The sequence below is a fragment of the Gorilla gorilla genome, chromosome 8 (assembly GCF_029281585.2).
Source record: "Gorilla gorilla gorilla isolate KB3781 chromosome 8, NHGRI_mGorGor1-v2.1_pri, whole genome shotgun sequence".
Classification (NCBI taxonomy): Eukaryota; Metazoa; Chordata; class Mammalia; order Primates; family Hominidae; genus Gorilla; species Gorilla gorilla.
The window spans coordinates 24,230,896-24,255,682 of NC_073232.2; the positions used below are offsets into that span (position 1 = coordinate 24,230,896).

Consider the following 24,787-nt stretch of genomic DNA (forward strand, 5'->3'; position numbering starts at 1 on the left):
GATCACCTGAGCCTGGGAAGTGAAGGCTGCAGTGAGCTATGATCACACCACTGCAATCCAGCCTGGGTGACAGGGTGAGACCCTGTCTCAAAACAAAACAAAACAAAACAAAACAAAAAAAGAGAAACTACAGAGACATTAAATAATTTACTAGACTGTATAAACAACTGAGAGATAATGTTTCCCATCAGGGAGTGCTGTTTTCTTTCATCAAACTCTAGTCAAGATGTCCAAGTAGGTAGGTAGCAGGTACTCGGTAGATAAAGGAGAAAAGCCCTAGAAATGGTGTCTCCCTTCTCCTCCCTCGTCACCTTTCAACTCTCCCTTCCTGCACATTCCCAGCCCAGGAAGACGGAGTCCCAGTACCAGATCTGCCACTCACTGCCTATGTCACCTCTGAAAGTGACTTCATTCCTCTGGGGTCTGTTTTTCTTACCTTCAAAACTAAGGAGGGTAGACTAGATGCCTTCCTGCATCTATGGAAATAAGTACACTCAGCTTGAAACATTCAGAAGTAAGTAGAACATTGCAGAAACGAGCATATTAATGGACAGCAATGTGCATTAGGTTCATGGGATTTCATGTCCCTTTAATGTCCTCTAGCTGTCTTAAGACATTGTGGGGAATTATATCTGCCTTCTTGAGGTCTCTTTCCTCCCTCAGAGCTTCATTAAATGCCTGATGCTCTATGCCTTCCCAATGACTCTCCCTCTATGTCCCCATGTTGTTTATTCTGCAATGATTTTTTTTTTTTTTTTTTTTAGACAGAGTCTTGCTGTGTCACCCAGAGTGAAGTGCAATGGTGCAATCTTGGCTCACTGCAGCCTCTGCCTTCTCAGTTCAAGCAATTTTCCTGCCTCAGCCTCCTGAGTAGCTGGGACAACAGGCACACACCACCACGCCTTGCTAATTTTTTTTTTCTTTTTTTTTGTATTTTTAGTAGAGATGAGGTTGGTCAGGCTGGTCTTGAACTCCTGACCTCCCTCCCAGTGATCCACCCGCCTCGGCCTCCCAAAGTGCTGGGATTACAGGCGTGAGGCATCACGCCCGGCCTATTCTGCAACAATTCACATTTTGAAGGGCTAAACTATTTTCCTTCTCTTTGTTACGAAACTCCAATTTTACACAAAATACTGAGTTTTATATAGAAAGCGGTTTTCCTTCCCGTTCCATCTGGATGTTGCCTGGCTCCCTTTAAGTCTGCACAAAGACAAGCAGGTGTCAGGCAAATGCAGCAGGATCGTGTTGCGGGGCAGAACACCACTGGCCCAAGCGAGGAGAGGAGCTGTATCACCTTGGGCCATCTACCTGGTCACTTGTCATGTGACAGGTTCTGCTCAGCTGACATCTAAGGTTCTGTTGGGCTCTGTATTCTACCAACTTTTTGGAATTGCAGGAAAAGTCTGCACCTGTCATTTTATTGACTCCTCTCTGTCTTCCTGGAGTTATTAGTGAAAGCAATTTTTGTAAAAACCCCTTGGGAACACCACGGAACATTCTGTGCTTTCTCAGCAGCTGGGGGAAGAGTGCGATGCTCTCTGGTGAGAGGAGGGGGCCCCCAGGAGCTAGAAAGAGAAGATGCTTCTCCACTTACTTACAACTCTGGATCCACCCTCTAAACCAAACAACACAACCTTCATGGTACCCCCAGAAAACAGCCTTTCGGAGCCCTTTCCAGTCTCTTCCGCAGCCTCTCTGTTTCCATCCACCTTCACTGAACTCTGGTTATGACGCTAGTCATTTCCTGCGTCTTCGGGAGATGAACTTGTGTCATCTTCCAAAGATACGTCTGGTCCAGGTGTGCTTTCTTTAGGCTGTGAGCTCTTAGATGCCTTTAGTAAAACAGGAGATGAGTGACTGTGGGCAAAAGACAAGCTGTGTGCAAACTGACCCCCGGGGCCGCCATGGAGCTGGTGAGTTACTGAGGTGTCTGTGCTCAAGGGAGCCCAGGTTCCAAGTCCCGGAGGGCGAATGTGAATTCACTATGAGTGGATGCCTTCGCTGCTAGGTCTCCGAGAAAGCCTAGTCATTTCTAGGTCAAGTCATCCATTCTTTCCGTGGAAGAGAAATTTCATGTCACATTGCAAAGACCTCTCTTCCCTTTGAAATCATGGAATGATCTTAAAATAGAACAAACTCCTCTAAAATCAATAGTTCTGTGTCTTAGTGTTCTTTTTACCCCATTTTCTCAGACTGCATAATTTATTCAAGAGCTATTGGAAGTGGGGCACAGAAAAATTTAATGAGTCCCAAGCACGGAGGCTGTCCCTCCAAGTTAGGGTTTTGTGGATCGTGCACCATTTTGTCCGGGAGGCTGGATGCTGGCTATGATATTTTAAAACTTTTTTTTTTTTTTTTTGAGACAGAGTTTAGATCTGTTGCTCAGGCTAGAGTACAGTGGCACGATCTTGGCTCACTGCAACCTCCACCTCCTGGGTTCAAGCGATTCTCCTGCCTCAGCTTCCCGAGTAGCTAGGACTACAGGCACCTGCCACCACGCCCAGCTAATTTTTGTATTTTGAGTAGACGCAGCATTTCATCATGTTGGCCAGGCTGGTCTCAAACTTCTGACCTCAAATGATCCACCCACCTCGGCCTCCCAAAGTGCTGGGATTACAGGCATGAGCCACCGCACCCAGCCTTAAACCACTTCTTCATGCTCCCCAAAACAAGACTTTTCTCCCAGACCGGCACATTTCAAGTAACAGTCAACATTTTTTTTTCCTAATAATGTTTACTTAAGATGACTGCTACGCCATCTTTCTGATGACAAAGTACTGACATATTTACTGACATGTTAATCACATCCTCATCAGCACACAAAAATTAAAGAAGAAACGTTTTGGAAAACAGAGAGAAGAAAAATGAGTAACAAATCACCATGTTGCCTTTATGTATAACCAGAAACTTATTAATACGCTACAAAATGGATCAAATGTTTCAGGTTTAAAAGCTTTTTCAGAATAATCAGTTTATGTAAAGCACTGGAAAATTAAGTGAAATTCAAGCCAAGTATCCCTGGGAAATGCAGTAAGTTATTCTCCTAGCAGAATGGAACTCAGAACAGCCTTTGATTTAAAATTTTAATGCTGTGATTAGTCTAAAGTGTGGGGGAAAGGAAAGTGGGGTAGACAAGAAAATAATTCAGGACTCCAGAATCCTGACTCCTCTTCCACCAGGAGGACTGGGGACCATTCCAATGCGAAGGGGTCCAGAGAATGGTGCAGTTGGACACAAACAGAGGTGGAAGGTACCCGTCTTGGGTCTTTCTCTGATAAGGAATTATCACTTATTTTCTGGTGGATGGCTTTTAGTTTCTCTGATCTTTTAGCTGTGGCATGCCAGAATAGTGGTACTGACCCAGCTGACTTAGAGACCTGCCAGGAGAGGGCAGATTCTAAAGCAAATTCAAAGCCTGGCCACTCTATGCCCAGTTGAGGGCAGAGAGAGCAAGTGCAGAGAAAGAAACGATGTGGGAAAGAGCTGGGTGGACACAGATGGCAGAGGGCGGAGGCTCCCCATCCTAAGTGGTCCCCATGCCGGGTGGGGCATGGAGCCAAGGTATGCCTGTCTCTGAGTTGGACCAAGCACCACCTCTTCCCCTCCTGGCTGCAGCATAGGTGGGTGGGGTGGTAAATCTCTACCTGCCCCACCCACCCACAGGCTACCCTCTCAAATGGGGGCTCGTGGGACGAGGCAGAGGGCAGCTGGGCCAAAAACCCTAAGTCTAATCTTATACTTAAAAAAAATTGCAATTTCAATAAGAATTTCTCTGAATTGAATATATTTAGTCCACCAAAGGAGAGCTCAGAGAAGGTGCTTAAGGCAACTGGTAACAGAAGAAAAGCTCAAGGAGACCAATGTGCTAACATGTAATTCTGCAGGGCTTGTACCGATGTAACACAGTTTCAATGCACTTGAACTTGTACCAAGAATTCCCCTTCTGCAACTTCAGTGCCTTTCTCCCACATAGTGCTAAAACTCCCAATCATCCCTAAAATCCACATGTAAAGACTAAAACACAGTAACTCCCACTGAAAAGAGAAGAGACTCCAATTACCTGTTCCATTTCCGTCTAATCCTCGCAAATAAGGAAAACTGTCCACCTCCGAAGGGGAGCTGGCGGCCGTGAGAAACGCGGTCAGGTCACTGTAGCTGGTGTTCTCAGGCAACCTCAGAGCCCTTCTCTGGAAATGAACGCGAGGCTGTGGCCGGGCACCTGCAGAGATTAACCTCCGAGTTATCTCCCCCAGGAGCTGTTTCTGTTTTTAGAAAATGCAAAACCAGGAAGTGCCTCTCTAAGGTTTCAGCACGCCTCCCCCACCCTGCTCCCTCTCACAAGGCCTCCCTTCCCCCATTCATGCAGGACGCAGAGATGTGACAACATGCTATTATGGGGAGAGAAATAATAGCCCATTGTCACATTTGTTTTGACACAGGATGTTATTTAGGTTTTTAACAAAAAGCTTTTTCCAAGTTCCATGTGCAAGCAGTCTTGTCACTGCCCAGCATTTGCCTGTGGATCTGGGTAGCATTTTGGGAAACTCCATGTAAATGAAACAAGTAGATGACTATTAATCTCTTTACTCAAACAATGTAAGAGATACTCTTTGATACCGCTGCAAACCCGTCTTTAATCTCCCTGGAAAAATCTGGTTTAATGCCATGAACCAAATTGAAGGAGGGCAAGGGAATTAACAGTGCAACCTTGAAAAGAATTGCAAACAATGCCCCAGCGGCAATGAATCTTCTCTTTCTGTGGGAGCTGCCATTCGTCATCATCCAGTCTATTCTGGAGGCGTGCTTCCTACTTGTGATGGATTATGTCACAGAATTTATGATGAGACTTTTGAAATGATGCAAAATGATGCTTCTTCACCAAACTCAACTCCTTTGTGTAGGAGGACGGGTTGGGCTGACAGGCCCTAGACGGTTGTGCCGTCCTCTGCAGCTTAACTTTGCTCCAAATTTTCTTTTTCTTTTCTTTTTTTTTTTTTTTTTTTGAGATGGAGTTTTGCTCTTGTTGCCCAGGCTGGAGTGCAGCGGTGTGATCTCAACTCCCTGCAACCTCTGCCTCCCGTTCAAGCAATTCCCCTGCCTCAGTCTCCCAAGTAGCTGGGATTACAGGTGCCCGACACCATACCCAGCTAATTTTTTGTATTTTTAGTAGAGGCAGGGTTTCACCATGTTGGCCAGGCTGGTCTCGAACTCCTGACCTCAGGTGATCCACCCACCTCAGCCTCCCAAAGTGTTGGGATTACAGGTGTGAGCCACCGCGCCTGGCCCAGATGTTGTTTTGATCATAAAACCTGAACTTGTTTTTACCTAATGCTGCGGTGATATTCACAAGACGTAAAGGTGCTAGGTAATTTTGTGCAAACCTGGCAAAAGCATTGTCAAGAGAAAAACTGTAGATCCAACCCCAGGCTTGAGGCAGACCACATTCCACCTGTGCTTTGCTGAGGGTTCCTTCTCCCGGCCCCCTGCTGTCCTGCTTCAACAGCCCTGCCCGGAGCTGGTGGGCTTTATCTCCACTCCAGGGTTCCTATTAACTCTGGATCAAAGAACTTGTAAGGAGTAAAGAAGCCTGTCTAGACGTGTTCTAGAATAAGGGAGTTTTAGAGCTCCAAGAATCCACTAGTCCAAGTCTCTCTTCTTAAAGGTGAAGTCACTGAGGTCCAAAGGACTTATGTCGGGGGCAGCCTGTCTTGGCTACATACTGCCTAACTGGCAGGGAGTCACAATGCTCCCTCTTCCTTCTAAAAACTACCAGCTAGACTTCTCCAGGGGCTGGTTCTCCACTCTGTGAAATCCAGGTCCAGGTTTAGAGCCCAGCGAGCAGGTGCCCAAAATCATGAGAGTCCTATCTAACTCCGGTCATCTCTGCTGAAACTAAACAGACACAGACATTAGTCTAGCTCCAGACCATCGATTCCCCTTCTTCATCCCTAAAACAAACCCACAGCGACACACCAGCCTCTGGGGATCTGGGTATTTTAACATTATTGTATTCTTCTTAGTCTGGTCTTATTTTCCCTCGATGTTACAGAATACCGATGTCTTACTCCTGCCACCTCCTTGGTCTGTGGAGAGTTCAAATTCCTCGGGGGTCCCACAAGCACTCTGTGTCCTGCCAGGGGCAGTCTGTTTCTCATCCCTTCTCCCCCTTGCCCACACACATGGCGCACAGCTTGCTTTTCTTCTCCCTTTCCACGCTGCCCTCCAGGATGGAAGGTCAAAGCCAGCATTCTTTCTCATCTCCTCACTCCGGATGATATAACAACATTCATTGCTTCTGGTATTTTTTTCAATGATCAGGAAATATATGTTCTCTACTGGTTTTCTGGCTAAATAATGCTGCTGATAGTATTCAATGAACAAGCCCCTGTGTAGAAGCCTGGGTCTCACACGGTGGAAAAGTAAAGCACCCTGCTAATAGGAAGAGAACAAGAATGGTGAGTCTACATGTGACGGAGCAAAGAGGGAGCCTGTCCTCATGAGGGTCTGGGCAGAGGCAGAAGCTGGGCTGGTGATCCCAGAACAGGGAAGGAAAAGTGCACCCCTCCAGGCCTTAGGAGGAGCCCCTGTGAGATGGGCTGGCAGAGACCTGTGTGAGGGCAATGGGGCACAGAAACCTTCTCCGACTGGACTGAGGGATGCTGAAAGACAAGGGGGAGCCTGGGAATGGGCCCAGGATACGCAGCCTAGCAAGGACTTATGGGGACTGGCCTGGGACCCAGAGAACCAGAAACCCAGGCTGCTCTCCCCAGCTCTCAGGGCCCTGGTGTCTCCCCCTGATCCTCTGCTTCTCGTGCCTTCTCGAGCAGATCAAGTGTTACATGCATTTGGGTGGGCAACACATCTCTCTCCACACTTGTGCAGGAGAATTTGGTCCCTGGCCAGACATCCAGGGTCTATCTGCTGGGGCTGGGGGCTGGGGGTATGTAGCAGGCTATGTGGGGGCAGATCCTCATGGAAAGGATATGGCCTGTGCAGCTTATCTGACACACCCTGGGACTGGCGCGACACGGGTACCATCCATGAGGGACTAAACATCCCACCACAAAGCACAGGCAACACCTATGGTGATGAAAATGACTGAAGCAGCATGTGAGGAATTTAAGGGTGCAAGCTATTCTGAGCCACAGCACAAATAAAATCGAAAGACGGTATGCATGGGGTTGGGGGAGCGGTTATATTCTTAAGCCTCCGTGTACTAAAGCCACTAAATAGTTCCACACTTCAGAAAGGAATATGATTGGGAGGGGTCGCAGGGTAGGCAGTGGATAAGCCTGTAGGGCTCCATCCCCATCCCCAAAATACTCAGACCCTGCTCTCCTGAAAATACGGGGGTCCCTGCTTCCTCTCGCTGCATTTCTTTCTTTTCTCTTTTTCTTTTTTTTCTCAGAGAGAGTCTTGCTCTGTTGCCCAGGCTGGAGTGCAGTGGCGTGATCTCGGCTTACTGCAACCTCTGCCTCCTGGGTTCAAGCAATTCTCCTGCCTCAGCCTCCCAAGTAGCTGGGATTACAAGTGCCCACCACCACACCTGGCTAATTTTTCTATTTTTAGTAGATATGAGGTTTCATCACGTTGGCCAGGCTGGTCTCGATCTCCTGACCTCAGGTGATCCACCTGCCTCAGCCTCCCAACTCTCTGCATTTCAAAATCTGTTCTTCCCTCTTCTCTTCTGCCCCTAACCACCCCCAAGGTCAATCGAAGCCTCTAATTTAACTTTTGCTTATTCATTGTAAGACTTGGCTCAACCATCTGTTTTTGCCTTCGTCAGCAATCTCTTTCTCTATAGGCTTTTCCTCCCCAACCAACAAAAATACTCATTTTTTCCCCAGTCTAGAACAATAACAAGCAAACATTACTCTAACTCTGTTATCCCCATAAACGAATGCCTTCTGTCCTTCCACCAAGCTCCAGTGATGTGGCTTCTACCCACAATGCATGCTGCCCTTGGAGACGTCGACTGTGTGATCCACAAACCCCATGACCACAGCTCAGCCTCCATCCTCGTCGACCTCTTCACAATGGTTGACACTGTTTGCCCCTCCTGCCCACAATCCCCTTCCTCCTTGGGATTCATGGTCCTGCACTCTGGTTCTCTCCAGTGTCTGCCTGCTGTTTCCTTTGCAAGTCCTTCCTTTCTCGTCCTACCTCTGGATGAAACAGCTCCCAGAGGGCTACCACCCATCGCCTGTGCCATTTCTGTGCTCTGCTCGCTCCCTGTGGGTTCCCTTTCACTGCCACTGCCTTGGCTGGTACCATCCACTCCAGCATTGGATTCTTTTCTAAGCTCCATGCCTGGATTTTCCCCTGCCTTCTAGACACTTCTACCCAGATGCCCATCTGTCACTCTAAAATCATCATCTACCTTCTCTTTCACCTAACAATATTCCAGTCTCCCCAACACCCAGTTTTGATTCTAGGTCACCATCATCATTCTCCCTATCTATCATCCTGCATATTCACTCAAGTGCCAAGACTGGCCAATCTTCCCTTACCAAATTTCTTGCATCATATTTCTCTCCCTTTTTGCATCCAACAGCATATGTTACCTTATACTGCCTCTCACCTCAACTATTGTGAAAGCCTCCTATCCAGGCCATCTGCTTCAGCCTCACTCCCTTTTCATCTACTGACACTGTGACTGTTCAAAGATACTACTCTAATCATGTCCTTTCCCTGCCCAGAAACCATCAACGGATCTCTCCCACTTACCAAATTAACAATGATGACAAAAACAACAACAAAAATGAATAGACCAATATAGACGCAGACTACAACTACACCTCTTCTCTAAATGAGAGGCATAGATCAGTACTTTAGAATTTACAAAGTGCATAAATAAAAATATGTTATTTAATATTTACAACAACCCTGTGAAGAAGGAACCCTTTCCTCTTTATGGATGATGAACTACAGCTCAAAGAGGTAAGTGACTTGCCCAAAGTCATTCTGCTTGTAAGAGGTAGAAAGGAATTATTTTAATTCTAACTCTGTATCCTTTCCTATCACACCATGCCTACCTCAAAATAGATGCCCTGCTGACTGCCAACCAGTTCTCATCCTCTGGCCAAATAGGACTGCATGACTAAGTCTGATTGTTTCTTTCCTTTTTTTTTTGAGACAGGGTCTTGACTTGCTCTGTCACCCAGGCTGGAGTACAGTGATGCCATCACAGTTCACTGCAGCCTTGACCTCCTGGGCTCAAGTGATCCTCCTACCTCAGCCTACCGGGTAGCTGGGACTACAGGCACATGCCACAACACCTGGCTAATTTTTATATTTTTTTGTAGAGATGAGGTTTCGCCATGTTGCCCAGTCTGGTCTCAAACTCCTGGGCTCAAGTCATCTGCCCTCCACAGCCTTCCAAAGTGCTGGGGTTACAGGTGTGAGCCACCATGCCTGGCCTCTCTGTGTATATACATTCATGCATCTCCATGTCTGAAACTTCTTCCCCTCATCCTACAGCTCACCCAAAATGCATGTCAAAAGCCACCTCTTCTATGTAGTCTTTGTTAATCCCACCCTAAGCTCTAAGCTCTATTTGCATCTCTCTTGTAGCACTGCTGTTACTATGTCCTGTATCATAATTATTTGTATATTTGTTCATCTGCCTAATCAAGAGCATCATGAGAACATGGGTGGTGGAATCACTTAGCTCCAGGTTTAAATCTTTCCTCTACCACCTTATAGTTGAGTGATTTGGGCTTCAGGTTATCTTTAAAATGGGTATGAATCATGCCTGTCTCATAATATGGCTGTTGTGATGTTGGTTCAGAACACATATGGATGGTGTCTAACAGTGTCTCCTGGATAAGCACTGCTTTCCCATTTCCTCTTCCCATTATAGACTGAAGCTCCTTAAACCAGGCGTTCTGTGAAATGCATGGCAGTATGTTCTGTATACAGTTGGTGCTCAATGGTACTTATGTGAAGATGAGTTAAACCTGGCAACTCACTATGTTCCAGTAATGCTCTGTCTCCATTCCAACTAGACCAGGGGTCCTCCATTTCAGCACCATTTACATTTTGGGCCAGGTAGTTCTTTGTTTGGGGGTGTCCCATGCATTGCAGCATGTTTAATAGCATCCCTGACCTCTACCCACTGGATGTCTGTAGCAGCCCCCAAAATATCTCCAGACCTCACTAAATGTCTCTGGGGAGGGGGGGCAAAATCACCCCCAATTCTGAACCACTGCACTATATACCCTGAGCACCTTCACAAAATCCAGACAACTGGCACTGAGAATCTCCCTGCAACGGGTCTACGACTGCAAAGAGGAGCAGGGAAAGCCTTTGTATTCACGGAACTCAAGAGAGGAGAAGGCATTTCTCTCTTTTTCTCTTTCTGTGTCTTCCGCTGTCTCTCTATCTGAATCTCTGTTCCTCTCCTGAACTATCATATGAACAAAGAAGCTTAAAAAGAATGCTGATAGTAAGCTTTTGGAGGGTGGGATGAAGATTTCCGAGTCAATTTCAGAAGATGAAGTTTAAACAAAACCAAGGGTTGCCACCTGAAAGAAAACTAAAGCCGGAGAGTTGCAGAGGTTTTCTGTTTTCTGCCCTGGGGCTCTTTTCTGAGATGCTATTTAGCCTCCTTAAATGGATCAGTGAAGAGTTGAGCTAGTAATCTTGGGGATAATGGTACTTTCTCTTCTTCCCTGAATCAGAGTCAAGGAAATCTCTTCTTAGAGCTTTCATCACCTCTTGATGAGTTTATCACATCATCCTTCTTTTCTTACATGTTTAACTCCCTAAAACATCAATAACATTCATTACTCTAATACAGAAAAGGGTCGAGAAGGCAGTCATGGAAACGGCTTGATTATCATAGTGTTTTAAGTGCTAGAATAAGAGGGTAATGATGAAACTACAAGATAAACTTCAAGAGAGAGAGTGGCCACCTGTCCAGGAGAAAAGCAGTTCCCGGGCTGGTATTTGTGAACTGTGTCTTGAAGGTTGAGAGGCAGAGGAGAAGTGACAGCATCTATGAAGGGGCACAGATAAAGAAAATCTACCATGTGTGGGGAAGTGAAGGAACTCTCTGTGAGCTACGTGGGGTCCAGGGGCAGAGGGAGAGACTTAGGAAGGACTTGGTAAGTCCCAATCAAGAGTTTGGGGCCGGGTGTGGTGGCTCATCCTTGTAATCCCAGTGCTTTAGGACGCTGAGGCAGGAGGAACGCTTGAGGCCAGGAGTCTGAGAATAGCCTGGGCAACATAGACCCTATCTCTACAAAAAATCTTAAAAATTAGATGGGTGTGGTGGCACATGCCTGAAGTCTGAGCTACTCCAGAGACACAGGGAAGAGAATCATTTGAGCCTGGGAGTTTGAGGCTACGGTGAATTATGTTTGCACTACTGCACTCCAGTCCATGCAACAGAGTAAGATCCTGCCAATGAATCAATCAATCAATGAGTTTGGATTTGTGTGGGCCTGCAGGGGAGAGTGAGTGGGAGTTACCGGTAGGGAAGTGAAAAGATTCCGATTTGTTTTTGCCCAATTCTGACAGCAGGTGGAGTATGGCTGTGGGTGCAGAGTCTGATGTCAGAGCGATCAGGCAGGAGGCTGCTATGAAATTATTCAAGTGAGAAATGATAAAGTTCCAAATAAAGACAGCAGCTCTGGGGGTCCTCACAGAAAAGGCAGCTGGAGTGGAAAGCTATTTTTGAAATAAGAGATAGGCAGAGCAGGAAGAACCCATGAAAGAGATTGAGAAGCAATGAACAGAGAGAGGGCCAGAGAAAGGATGAAGACATCCAGGAAGGCAGGACCGGGTAGGGTGGTGAAGCTGCGGGGAAGTTAGGAAGAAGTGGCCACTAGGTCACGTAACTGTAGCTCTGCTGAGCTCAGCAAGAGGGATTTCTAAGGAATCGTGTGAGGCAGCACAAAAGGGAGTTTAAAGACATGTGCATGGCAAGGGGAGGTATCTCCAAGGTTCGGGAGAAGATTGTGACTTGAAGGAGAAATAGGGCTTAAGAAGAGTTTTGCTTTGAATGGCAAAGGCTTCAGTGATTTTGAGAGCTGAGAAAGAACTAGAAGAGATGAAAGACTCAGCATAAATGCAGGGAGGTGTGAGAGGAGGTGATAACAAATGGGCTCCAATGAGAATGTGAAGGGGTTCATGGTGGGGCAGAGAAGCTGCAGGAGGACACTGCCATGTCCTCTTCGGAAAGGGGGCAGGAGGAAGACCACTCGGGAAGGCGTGCTTCCCTGACGGCCTGCTTTCCCTGTGAAACCAGCCACCAGGGCCCTCCTGGGAGGACGGCATGCAGGTGGGGCAAGGGGCATATGGAGTGTGCTGGGAAAAGCTTCCCACAGCAGCTGCCCAGGGAAAAGGAAAAGGACCATCTGGGAAACATGAGGAGCCCAGCAGAGGATGGAGACCACTGACCTGGGTGGTGCCAGTTGGCCTGATGACAGTGCCCACGGGCAGCTGGGGGCATCTTGTCTGTATCTTCTTATTTACTCTCATCACACTCTGAGTCATTGTTTCTGAGACAGCGTGAGAGCCTCCTAGAGGCTCCGGGAGCCAGAACTGCAGGCTGGCTCCCCCAGTCTCATCTCCGGCATTCAAACAATGCCAGCCTCCCCATTCATCCCTTACCACAAATAATCTGGGATTTAATTTATGGATTTACTACCAAACCCCTCCCCACAAGATTCTGATGGAAATGTGATCTTCAACAAGGGACAAAACACTCCAAAAAAAATGATTCGTATAATTTACGAGTGTTCTCTCTTTCCATACTCTTATCATCTCACATACAAGTTTGGAAACAATTTGCCAGCGTTTTGTGACACTGAGTGCATTTTCAGATATAGCCTACGTGGAGGAATATCCCTCTTGTTGACCAATTACTGAGGCATCACCTAACACTGCAGAGAATACGTGTGAGTCTTCTGACCCTTCCCCTCACCATCCTGTTATCCTAAGACAGTCCTGGCTGGCTGCTTGCCTATCTATCTATGCATCTATCAATCATCTATCCATCTATTCTATCTATCTATCTATCTATCTATCTATCTATCTATCTATCTATCTATCTATCTATCTATCTAATCTATCTTCTATCCATCTAATCTATCTATCTATCTGCCTGCCTGCCTGTCTGTCTGTCTGTCTGTCTGTCTATCTATCTATCCGTCCATCCTTCCATCCATCCATCCAACCATCCATCTACCTACCTACCTACCAACAAAACTACCTATTTATTTGAGACAGAGTCTTGCTCTGTTGCCCAGGCTGGGATACACTGGCACAATCATGGCTCACTGCAACCTTGAACTCCTGGGCTCAAGAGATTCTCCCACTTCAGCCTCCAGAGTAGCTGGGACTGTAGGCACACAACACCACACCTGGCTAATTTTTAAATATTTTTGGGGTCTTGCTATGTTGCCCAGTCTGGCTTGAACTCCTGGGCTCAAGTGATCTTACCAAAGTGCCTTGACCTTGGCCTCCTAAAGCGCTGGGATTACAGGTGTGAGCCACTGTGCCTGGCCCAGGCTTTCTTTATAAAACAATGTCGAAAATAACATGTTACACCATTACTTTCCTCACTTTTAAAACGCAACAAAACTGGCCGGGCATAGTGGCTTGCATGTCTGAGCAGGCAAGAATTTATTTTTTTCTCCTCTGAATCAATTAAAAAAAAATGCAACTAAATGTGACCAGTTTGAGAACATAATTTTAATATGTCACTTATAAATTCAGTATTGTATTAGTTTTGTAGACAATATAAATGCATTGGGCATCTTAGCACTTTGGGAGGGCAAGGTGGGCAGATAGCTTGAGCCTAGGAACTTGAGACTAACCTGGACAACATGGTGAAACCCTGTTTCTACAAAAAACAAAACAAAAAAATTAGCCAGGTGTGGTGGTGTATACTGTAGTCCCAGCCACTTGGGAGGCTAAGGTGGGAGGATCACTTGAGCTGGGGAGGCAGAGGGTGCAGTGAGCTGAGATCCGGTCACTGCATTCCAGCTGGGTGACAGTGGGACCCTGTCTCTTAAATAAAAAATAAACTGTATTAAGCAAATAGTAGTAAAGACCACTATTTATTTATCTACATGGTAGTAAAGACTACCAATTATTTATCTACATGGTAGTAAGGATCACCTTTATTTAGCTACATATGGCTTTCTTCCAACTAGTGGGAAAACAGGAAACAAAATGATCCATTATTATCATTGCCATGCCTCAATATGACCGAGACAAGGAATCATACAATTAAACATGATTAAGCTCATGAAGCAGGGCACATTTAAACATTAACAAAATTTTGTAATTTTAAAAAGCTGGCATGGAAATGAGATTATAAAAAGGTGCAGCCAGTTTCTGGTTATGTACAGGAAGCAGTGATAAAATTAACTATAATGAAAACTACCTGAATGTCTTACTCCTCGGGCCAATTTATAATATGCTCATGCTTCTTGCTCCTCAGAGAGAGAAAGAGCTGCTCAAGTACTCGTGTGTGTGCACGCGTGTGTGTGTGTGTGTTTGTGTGTGTACTGTACCATACTTTTCTTAGCTTTCAGAACAAAGAAAATAAGTGGGTTGGGTGTGGCTGCCTATGCCTGTAATCCCAGTACTTTTGGAGTCCAGGGTAGGAGGATCTTTGAGCCCAGGAGTTTGAGATGAGCCTGGGCAACATGGTGAAACTCCATCTCTACAAAAAATACAAAAAATTGGCCAGACTTAGTGGTGCATGCCTGTAGTCCCAACTACTCAGGAGGCTGAGATGGGAGAATCACCTAAGCCTGGGAAGTTGAGGCTACAATGAGCAGAGATGGTGCCTCTGAGAAAAAAAAAAAAAGACCATGGAGTAACTAGTCTATGTAGGAAGTACAAAAAGCAGCTGGATTTTGATTTTTTTTTTTTGTATTTGTTTAACTCAATTATTCAATGAATTACTCATTGGGTGTTTACCATTGGCAGGCATAGGGCACAGACCTGGCAGGACCGAGATGATGAAGACACAGTTCTTGGCCTTCTGGTTTTCACCTTTAGTCAGTGAGATAAGGTGTACTCCCAAATATGGTAGGAAAGGGGGGTATCATGGAAAGATCCAGAACTCCCAGCTGGTGGGTTGTTTAATCTGCTGCATTGGGTTACTGACAAGGACGTGAGGGACAGTAAGGGAGATGAGGACCTGTGGCTCCAAGAACAGGAGTCAGAGGTGGTGGAAGGCACAAGAGGTAGAACAACCAGCTCTGGGCTCAGGCAGCTCTCAGGCCACTTGGCAGGAGTGAGTGGGTTTCCCTGTAACACTGAGCCATAAGTGGGACCCATGGATGCCGTCTGCTCCTTTCTGACCTGCTCCGAGTGTCTTCTTCTGCTTCTGCATCCTTTCTGTTCTTCTATCTGGCTCACAGAAGGCCTGGCACAGCTCACCCTGCATCTCAGGACCATTCAGCCACTATTCTCAAACCCTGCTGGGTTCTTAGTTCAATCCCAGGAAAAGAAAGGGGACAAGAGCTGCTGGGTCCCACCTGCAGCCACACTATGGACTGGTTACCCTCAAGCTGGGTGCCCACTCCAGATCCAACAGCCATGGCTGGGAGGGATAGAGCCACAGGACACAAGCCCCTTGGCTGCCAGGGGCAGGCGGTGTGACTCCCATCTCCAGTGGATGTTCAGGAAAGACCTTCCAACCATGTGGCATCCAGGCTGCCCTTCCTGTCCAGGAAGGGTTTCAAGACAGATTGGCAGAGGAGGTGGAAAGACCCAGGTAGAAAACAGAAACTGAGGTAGACCAGAACACAGCAAAAAGAAGAACACTCAGAAGGGAGGTGAGGCCAGGCATGGTGGCTCACACCTGTAACCCCAGCACTGTGGAAGGCTGAGGTGGGCGGATCACTTGAGGTCAGGAGTTCGAGACCAGCTTGGGCAACATAGCGAGACCCCAGTCTCTACTAAAAATAAAAATAAATCATTTGGGCATTGTGGTGTGTGCCTGTGGTAACAGCTACTCAGGAGGCTGAGGTGAAAGGATTGCTTGAGTCTGGGAGGTCAAGGCTGCAGTGAGCTGTGATTGCACCACTGCAGTTCAGCCTAGGTGACAGAGTGAGACTGTTTCAAAAAAAAAAAAAAAAGAGAGAGAGAGAAAAGTTGAGGCCGTATCCTGAGGCCAAGGAGTGTGAGTTGGCAGAATGGATTTTACTCTGTAGGCCAAGGCGAGCCAGGAAGGGACAGAAAGAACTGGAGCTCCACCTCAGGTAGACCCAACGGGCAGTTTAGCGCATGGTGTGTTGGAGAGCAGAGACTCGAGGTAGAAAGTCTAGCTTCTCCTTCCGAAATCTGGCTCCAATCCTAAGTCAAAGGCTAAAGACGTGTACCCCACAGGGGGCCTACTGCAGTGGTCTTGGTAGAGATCAACAGGGCCTGTGTCAGGGCATGGGCATGGCAATGCTGTGGGCACACATGGGCAGGGGGAAGGAATGCCAGCGTGCATGGGCACAGAACCGACGACTGTGACATCAGGCTCGCTGCAGCCGTATTCCACTCATGGAGATATAAGAAGGGGAGAAGAGGCCAGGTGCGGTGGCTCATGCCTGTAACCCCAGCACTTTGGGAAGCTGAGGGGGGCAGATCACGAGGTCAGGAGATTGAGGCCATCCTGGCCAACATGGTGAAACCACGTCTCTACTAAAAATACCAAAATTAGCTGGGTGCAGTGGCACGTGTGTGTAGTCCCAGCTACTCAGCAGGCTAAGGCAGGAGAATCGCTTGAACTCAGGAGGCAGAGGCTGCAATGAGCCGAGATCGCGCCACTGTACTCCAGCCTGGCAACAGAGCGAGACACCATCGCAAAAAAAAAAAAAAAAAAAAAAAAAGAAGAAGGTTGTGTGTGACTGCTGCGTAGGCAGAAGGAGACTGCAGAGGGCACCCCGCTCAGGTGCTGGGTCCTGAAGGAACCCTGTAGAGACTTGAGAGGAGACAGTGAAGTGTCCAGCTGTCAGGGCCAGCAGGGTGGCCATGAGGAGCAGAAAACGGAGCGGTGAGGAGGCTGGACAGCCACGATGGACGAACTGTGGGTGTCACTGCAGACCCTGCAGTTCAAGCTTTTACCACAAACACTTCACTAAGAACAGTGCTGCTCCCCAAGAGTGAGGGACAGTAAAACCACACATTGCCTCCTTCAGCATCTTAGTAAAGGGAAAGGTGGGGACAGTGGATGCTGAAGGTGGCTGTGAAGGAGAAGAAAAGAGGCCGACAGTGAGCACATGGGCCTAAAAGCCACGTCTGGCAGAAGAAGCGGTGCAGGCAGCCGGCTGTGTGGGAAGCCCTGTGTGTATAAATGCTGTAGCCTCGTCCCTTCCTTACCAGGGAGGACCTGGACAACCGCAGAAGCCACCAGAGGCCCAGGGCCAGGGGATTGTCCAGCCCTGAGTGGAAGGGGTTGGATTTTATTCCAAGTACAATGGGAAAACCATTGAAGATCCAAGCAAGGTGATTTGGTCACCCTCACTTTGTAAACACTCGATTACTGGTTTGGCAAGAGTGAAATGGGATAACCCGTTAAAAACCTACTGCAGTGCCTGAGGGGACATGGTGGTATCCCGGATTTGTGAGGTGGCAATGCAGATGGAGACACCAAACTCATCAAAAGAATGAGATTCGAGGAGAGAAGAATCAAGGACAATTCCTCGAGTTTTGGCCTGAGTTTATAGTGGTATCAACTTAGGTGGACGTTTATACCATTGATCACGGGAAGGCCAAAAATATCAAGCTCTATGTGTCCATACTGAGTTGGAGGTGCCTGACAGGCCTTCAAGCAGAGGCGTCATCCAAGCCCCCATTTCAGTGGGGAGGGTCTGGGCTGGAGAGACAGAATCAGGAGTAATTAGAGCATTGGAAGCCAGAGGCCTAGATGAGACATTTAGGACCAGAAAGAAGAAATGTGGGCCCAGCACAGGCACTGGAGCCTCCCAAGAAGAAGGAACCAAGAGATAGAAAGAAAGAAAGTTGGGCCAGGCATGGTGCCTGTAATCCCAACACTTTGGGAGGCCGAGGTGGATGGATCACCTGAGGTCAGGAGTTTGAGACAAGCCTGGCCAACATAGTGAAACCCCATCTCTACTAAAAATACAAAAATCAGCCAGGTGTGGTGGTGCTTGCCTGTAATCCCAGCTACTGGGGAGGCTGATGCATGAAAATCACTTGGACCTGGGAGGCGGATGTTGCAGTGAGCCAAGATCACGCCACTGCACTCCAGCCTGGGCAACAGAGACTCTGTCTCAAACAAACAAACAAACAAACAAACAAAGCCAGGAAACATGATTCTCGGGCCCATGATTTTTTATTTATTATTTATTCACTTTTTTGAGACAGGGTCTTACTCTGTCCCTCAGGCTGGAGTGCAGTGATACGATCACGGTTCACTGCAGCCTCGACCTCCTGGGCTCAAGTAATCCTCCTGTCTCAGTCTCCTGAGTAGCTGGGACTACAGGCGTGCAGTAGCATACACAGATATTTTTTCATTTTTATTTTTAGTAGAGATGGAGTCTTGCTTAACTGCCCTGGCTGATCTTGAATGCCTGGTCTCAAGTGATCCTCCTGCCTTGGCCTCCCAGAGTGCTGGGATTACAGGTGTGAGCCATTGTGCCTGGCCAGGCCATGATTTAGATGGAATAGTATGCTCTTAGCACAGAAATGCATTTTACACAAGCGTTGTCAATTCTAACCCCATATCAAGGAAAGCACAGTCCCTCAAACCTTCTTTGTGAGCTTTTCTGTGAGAGCAGAAGGGGCAAGATCATGTTTACAGACATCACAACCTGTGAGACAGGTTGAAAAAACAAGAGGGCAAGAGAGAGGATAAAGCCACACTGGCCTGCTTATTAGTCTTTGGGAGTGACCCTGTCCACTTGTAAGTGAGGCAGAGGCAGTGCCCTGGACTGTGGCCCAAACAAGATGAACATGCTCTCCATTGGAGAGGAAAGGGATGGTGGTACACAGAGTGGGACAGCCCCTCCTTTTCTCTCACACACTTACAGTGAACTGATAGTTTAATCAAATCCAAATGTGGTGTGCCTCACAGGGAAAACAGATGCTATGTCCCAGCTGTGGATAAATTCACTGCTATCACCATTCAACAATAAGTGGATTCCAGATCAGGTTCCAAGATGGCCGAATAGGAACAGCTCCAGTCTACAGCTCCCAAGGTGAGCGACGCAGAAGACGGGTGATTTCTGCATTTCCAACTGAGGTACCAGGTTCATCTCACTGGGGCTTGTCGGACCGTGGGTGCAGCCCACGGAGCATGGCAGAGCATAGCCTCACCTAGGAAGCGCAAGGGGTTGGGGAATTCCCTTTCCTAGCCAAGAGAAGCTGTGACAGACGGTACCTGGAAAATCAGGACACTCCCACCCTAATACTGCACTTTTCTAACAGTCTTAGCAAATGGCACACCAGGAGATTATATCCTGTGCCTGGCTCAGAGGGTCCCACGCCCATGGAGCCTCGCTCACTGCTAGCACAGCAGTCTGAGATTGAACTGCAAGGTGGTAGCAAGGCTGGGGAAGGGGCATCTGCCATTGCTGAGGCTTGAGTAGCTAAACAAAATGGCTGAGAAGCTCGAACTGGGTGGAGCTCACCACAGCTCAAGGAGGCCTGCCTGCCTCTGTAGACTCCACCTCCGGGGGCAGGGCATAGCTGAACGAAAGGCAGCAGAAACTTCTGCAGACTTAAACGTCCCTGTTTGACAGCTCTGAACAGAGTAGTGGTTCTCCAGCACAAAGTTTGAGATCTGAGAACGGACAGACTGCCCTCTCAAGTAGGTCCCTGACCCCCGAGTAGCCTAACTGGGAGACACCTCCCAGTAGGGGCTGACTGACACCTCATACAGCTGGGTGCCCCTTTGAGACAAAGCTTCCAGAGGAAGGATCAGGCAGCAACATTTGCTGTTCTGCAATATTTGCTGTTCTGCAGCCTCCGCAGGTGATACCCAGGCAAACAGGGTCTGGAGTGGACCTTTAGCAAACTTCAACAGACCTGCAGCTGAGGGTCCTGACTGTTAGAAGGAAAACTAACAAACAGAAAGGACATCCACACCAAAACCCCATCTGTAGGTCACCATCATCAAAGACCAAAGGTAGATAAAACCACAAAGATGGGGAGACACCACAGCAGAAAAGCTGAAAATTCTAAAAATCAGAGTGCCTCTTCTCCTCAAAAGGAATGCAGCTCCTCGCCAGCAATGGAACAAAGCTGGACAGAGAATGACTTTGACGAGCTGACAGAAGAATGCTTCAGACGATCGGTAATAACAAACTTCTCCGAGCTAAAGGAAGATGTTTGAACCCATTGCAAAGAAGCTAAAAACCTTGAAAAAAGATTAGACAAATGGCTAACTAGAATAAACAGTGTAGAGAAGACCTTAAATGACCTGATGGAGCTGAAAACCATGGCACGAGAGCTATGTGACACATGCACAAGCTTCAGTAGCCGATTCAATCAAGTAGAAGAAAGGGTAACAGCGATTGAAGATCAAATGAATGAAATAAAGTGAGAAGAGAAGTTTAGAGAAAAAAAGAGTAAAAAGAAATGAACAAAGCCTCCAAGAAATATGCGACTATGTGAAAAGACCAAATTTACGTCTGATCGGTGTACCTGAAAGTGACGGGGAGAATGGAACCAAATTGGAAAACACTGTGCAGGATATTATACAGGAGAACGTCCCCAACCTAGCAAGGCAGGCCAACATTCAAAGTCAGGAAAAACAGAATGCCACAAAGATACTCCTCGAGAGAGCAACTCCAAGACACATAATTGTCAGATTCACCAAAGTTGAAATGAAGGAAAAAATGTTAAGGGCAGCCATAGACAAAGGTCGGATTACCCACAAAGGGAAGCCCATCAGACTAACAGCAGATCTCTCGGCAGAAACTTTACAAGCCAGAAGACAGAGTGGGGGCCAATATTCAACATTCTTAAAGAAAAGAATTTTCAACCCAGAATTTCATATCCAGCCAAACTAAGCTTCATAAGTGAAGGAGAAATAAAATCCTTTACAGACAAGCAAATGCTGAGAGATTTTGTCACCATCAGGCCTGCCTTACAAGAGCTCCTGGAGGAAGCACTAAACATGGAAAGGAACAACCAGTAACCAGCCACTGCAAAAACATGCCAAATTCTAAAGACCATTGATGTTAGTTGCATCAACTAACAAGCAAAATAACCAGCTAACATCATAATGACAGGATCAAATTCACACATAAGAATATTAACTTTAAATGTAAATGGGATAAATGCTCCAATTAAAAGACACAGACAGGCAAACTGGATAAACAGTCAAGACCCATCAGTGTGCTGTATTCAGGAGACCCATCTCACGTGCAGAGACACACATAGGCTCAAAATAAAGGGATGGAGGAAGATCTACCAAGCAAACAGAAAACAAACAAAAAAAAAGCAGGGGTTGCAATCCTAGTCTCTGATAAAACAGACTTTAAACCAACAAAGATCAAAAGAGACAAAGAAGGCCATTACATAATGGTGAAGGGATCAATTCAACAAGAAGAGCTAACTGTCCTAAATATATATGCACCCAACACAGGAGCATCCAGATTCATAAAGCAAGCCTTAGAGACTTACAAAGAGTCTTAGACTCCCACACGATAATATTGGGAGACTTTAACACCCCACTGTCAACATTAGACAGATCAACGAGACAGAAAGTTAAAAAGGATATCCAGGACTTGAACTCAGCTCTGCACCAAGCAGACCTAATAGACATCTACAGAACTCTCCACCCCAAATCAACAGAATATACATTCTTCTCAGCATCACATCACACTTATTCCAAAATTGACCACATAGTTGGGAGTAAAACACTCCTCAGCAAATGTAAAAGAACAGAAATTATAACAAACTGTCTCTCAGACCACAGTGCAATCAAACTACAACTCAGGATTAAGAAACTCACTCAAAACCGCTCAACTACATGGAAACTGAACAACCTGCTCCTGAGTGACTACTGGGTACATAACGAAATGAAGGCAGAAATAAAGATTTCTTTGAAACCAATGAGAACAAAGACACAACATATCAGAATCTCTGGGACACATTTAAAGCAATGTGTAGAGAGAAATTTATAGCACTAAAAGTCCACAAGAGAAAACAGGAAAGATCTAAAATTGACACCCTAACATCACAATTAAAAGAACTAGAGAAGCAAGAGCAAACAAATTCAAAAGCTAGCAGAAGGCAAGAAATAACTAAGATCAGAGCAGAACTGAAGGAGATAGAGACACAAAAAACCCTTCAAAAAATCAATGAATCCAGGAGCTGGTTTTTTGAAAAGATCAACAAAATTGATAGACCGCTAGCAAGACTAATAAAGAAGAAAAGAGAGAAGAATCAAATAGACGCAACAAAAAATGATAAAGGAGATATCACCACCAATTCCACAGAAATACAAACTACCATCAGAGAATACTATAAACAGCTCTATGCAAATAAACTAGACAATCTAGAAGAAACGGATAAATTCCTGGACACATACACCCTCTCAAGACTAAACCACGAAGAAGTTGAATCCCTGAATAGACAAATAACAGGCTCTGAAATTGAGGCAATAATTAACAGCCTACCAACCAAAGGAAGTCCAGGACCAGACGAATTCACAGCCGAATTCTACTAGAGCTACAAAGATGAGCTGGTACCATTCCTTCTGAAACTATTCCAATCAATAGAAAAAGAGGGAATCTTCCCTAACTCATTTTATGAGGCCAGCATTATCCTGATGCCAAAGCCTGGCAGAGACACAACAAAAAAAGAGAATTTTAGACCAATATCCTTGATGAACATTGATGCAAAAATCCTCAATAAAATACTGGCAAACTGAATCCAGCAGCACATCAAAAAGCTTATCCACCACGATCAAGTTGGCTTCATCTCTGGGATGCAAGACTGGTTCAACATATGCAAATCAATAAATGTAATCCATCACATAAACAGAACCAAAGACAAAAACCACATGATTATCTCAATAGATGCAGAAAAGGCCTTTGACAAAATTCAACAGCCCTTCATGCTAAAAACTCTCAATAAACTAGGTATTGATGGGATGTATCTCAAAAATAATAAGAGCTATTTATGACAAATCCACAGTGAATATCATAGTGAATGGGCAAAAACTGGAAGCATTCCCTTTGATAACTGGCATAAGACAGGGATGCCCTCTCTCACCACTCCTGTTCAACATAGTGTTGGAAGTTCTGGCCAGGGCAATCAGGCAGGAGAAAGAAATAAAGGGTATTCAATTAGGAAAAAAGGAAGTCAAATTGTCCCTGTTTGCAGATGACATGATTGTATACTTAGAAAACCCCATCGTCTCAGCCCAAAATCTCCTTAAGCTGATAAGCAACTTCAGTAAAGTCTCAGGATACAAAAGCAATGTGCAAAAATCACAAGCATTCCTATACACCAATAACAGACAAACAGAGAGCCAAATCATGAGTGAACTCCCATTCACAATTGCTACAAAGAGAATAAAATACCTAGGAATCCAACTTACAAGGGATGTGAAGGACCTCTTCAGGGAGAACTACAAACCACTGCTCAACGAAATAAAAGAGGACACAAACAAATGGAAGAACACTCCATGCTCATGGATAGGAAAAATCAATATTGTGAAAATGGCCATACTGCCCAAGGTAATTTATAGATTCAGTGCCATCCCCATCAAGCTCCCAATGACTTTCTTCACAGAATTGGAAAAAACTACTTTAAAGTTCATATGGAACCAAAAAAGAGCCTGCGTTGCCAAGACAATCTTAAGCCAAAAGAACAAAGCTGGAGGCATCATGCTACGTGACTTCAAACTATACTACAAGGCTACAGTAACCAAAACAGCATGGTACTGGTACCAAAACAGACATATAGACCAATGGAACAGAACAGAGCCCTTAGAAATAATACCACACAACTACAACCGTCTGATCTTTGACAAACCTGACAAAAACAAGAAATGGGGAAACGATTCCCTATTTAATAAATGGTGCTGCAGCACTATTCACAATAGCAAAGACTTGGAACCAACCCAAATGTCCATCAATGATAGACTGGATTAAGAAAATGTGGCACATATACACCATGGAATACTATGCAGCCATAAAAAATGATGAGTTCATGTCCTTTGTAGGGACATGGATGAAGCTGGAAACCACCATTCTGAGCAAAGTATCGCAAGGACAGAAAACCAAACACCGCATGTTCTCACTCATAGGTGGGAAATGAACAATGAGAACATTTGGACACAGGGTGGGGAACATTACACACCGGGGCCTGTTGTGGGGTTGGGGGAGGGGGGAGGGATAGCATTAGGAGATATACCTAATGTAAATGACGAGTTAATGGGTGCAGCACACCAACATGGCGCATGTATACAGATGTAACAAACCTGCATGTTGTGCACATGTACCCTAGAACTTAAAGAATAATTTAAAAAATAATAAGTGGATTCCATTTAAGTTTTTTTTTTTTTTTTGAGATGAAGTCTCACTCTGTCACCCAGGCTGGAGTGCAGTGGCACAATCTTGGATTACTGCAACCTCCACCTCCCAGGTTTAAGCGATTCTCCTGACTCAGCCTCCCAAGTAGATGGGATTACAGGCATGTGCCACCATGCCTGGCTAAATATTTTTTTTTTTTTGTATTTTTAGTAGAGATGGGGTTTCATCATGTTGGCCAGGCTGGTCTCCAATCCCTGACCTCAAATGATCAACCCACCTAGGCTTCTCAAAGTGCTGGGATGATAGGCATGAGCCAT

The 24,787-nt window shown here is 46.0% G+C and overlaps 1 protein-coding gene across 2 annotated transcripts in view; it reads right to left on the reverse strand.

Moving 5' to 3' along the window:
• The window catches only part of FAM171A1 (family with sequence similarity 171 member A1), a 159,859-nt gene that overhangs the window by 38,808 nt on the left and 96,264 nt on the right, over window positions 1–24,787 (reverse strand). For both annotated transcript variants that reach the window (XM_031015381.3, XM_031015382.3), the window contains exon 4: window positions 4,061–4,219. In XM_031015381.3, the coding sequence (XP_030871241.1) occupies window positions 4,061–4,219 (159 nt within the window). The remainder of the gene's footprint in view (window positions 1–4,060; window positions 4,220–24,787) is intronic.